Source organism: Echinops telfairi, unplaced genomic scaffold, assembly GCF_000313985.2.
Source record: "Echinops telfairi isolate 266 unplaced genomic scaffold, ASM31398v2 ScPeMD7_3533;HRSCAF=4204_0, whole genome shotgun sequence".
Lineage (NCBI taxonomy): Eukaryota > Metazoa > Chordata > Mammalia > Afrosoricida > Tenrecidae > Echinops > Echinops telfairi.
The window spans coordinates 101,429,405-101,430,548 of NW_022107431.1; the positions used below are offsets into that span (position 1 = coordinate 101,429,405).

Genomic DNA, 1,144 nt, shown 5'->3' on the forward strand with positions numbered 1-1,144 from the left:
GTGGGGCGCTGGGCAGGGCGGCCTCGGCGCCCACCCTCGCCGCGCGGGCCCAGCCCACCCCCGGCGGCACCAGTTGCGTGCGCGGAAAGATGGCCGCTCGCCGGCCCTGCTGCAGGGAGCTCAAAATGGAGGACGCAGCGGCCCGGGGAGAGCGGGCGGGTGAGTCACCCACACAAAGGAAAGGGGCCTCCTCCCCACGGTGTGTGCTGGACGCTGCTCCGCCACCTCGCTCAACCTGTGGAGTGCCGCTTCCACGGGTTGGGGGGGCAGGGATTTTTTTTTTCCGCTATGGAGTTTCCCCCACATCTGGTGGGTGGAGACTTGAGAGTTGGACCGGATTGGCACTGAAAGTATCTCCTTGGAATTTGACCTTTGGGTTTTGGATCGTGGCTCAGTACCAAGCCTCTCCCACCGTGCGTGCCTTTAAAGGCTTACCTGCCCCTTTCCCCCCAATCCAGGTGTCGGTGAAAACCATCGCAGAAACCTAAGCCAAAATGGGAAAGGAGAAGACCCATATCAACATCGTCGTCATTGGACACGTCGATTCTGGCAAGTCCACCACAACTGGTCACCTGATCTACAAATGTGGTGGGATCGACAAGAGAACCATCGAAAAATTCGAGAAGGAAGCTGCTGAGGTATGTGTGGTGACCCAAAAGGATTGGATAAATTTGACACCCAACTACATTAAGTGGTCATGGTTTACTAAAAGGAACCAGAACTCGGTTAGATTCGAATGTTACACAGTGTAATGTGTATTGTAAGAGGTTGCTTTTAATAGCCTCTCGTGCTGGGGTGAATAAGAAAACTAGTTAGGAAAATATAAAGCTTGTTGTATGAGCCCCTAATAAAATGTTAGCAAATTAAAAAAAAGACAAAATATAAAGCTTTTAGCCAGCCCCAGGATATTCCAATTGTACTCTGATTTTTAGTTAACAAAGTAATTGTTTTTGATACTTACAGATGGGAAAGGGCTCCTTCAAGTATGCCTGGGTCTTGGATAAGCTGAAAGCCGAACGGGAACGTGGCATCACCATTGATATTTCCCTGTGGAAATTTGAGACCAGCAAGTACTATGTGACCATCATCGATGCCCCTGGACACAGAGACTTCATTAAAAACATGATTACAGGAACATCACAGG

General features: G+C 50.4%; 1 protein-coding gene across 1 annotated transcript in view; it reads left to right on the plus strand.

The window, feature by feature from the left end:
- Positions 1-1,140, plus strand: part of EEF1A1 (eukaryotic translation elongation factor 1 alpha 1) — a gene marked incomplete at its 3' end in the record, with an annotated part of 1,678 nt that extends 538 nt beyond the window's left edge. Inside the window, exons 2-3 of the mRNA XM_004696542.3 lie at positions 459-638; positions 964-1,140. Of these exons, the coding sequence (XP_004696599.2) occupies positions 495-638; positions 964-1,140 (321 nt within the window). The remainder of the gene's footprint in view (positions 1-458; positions 639-963) is intronic.
- Positions 1,141-1,144: the final 4 nt, after the last annotated feature.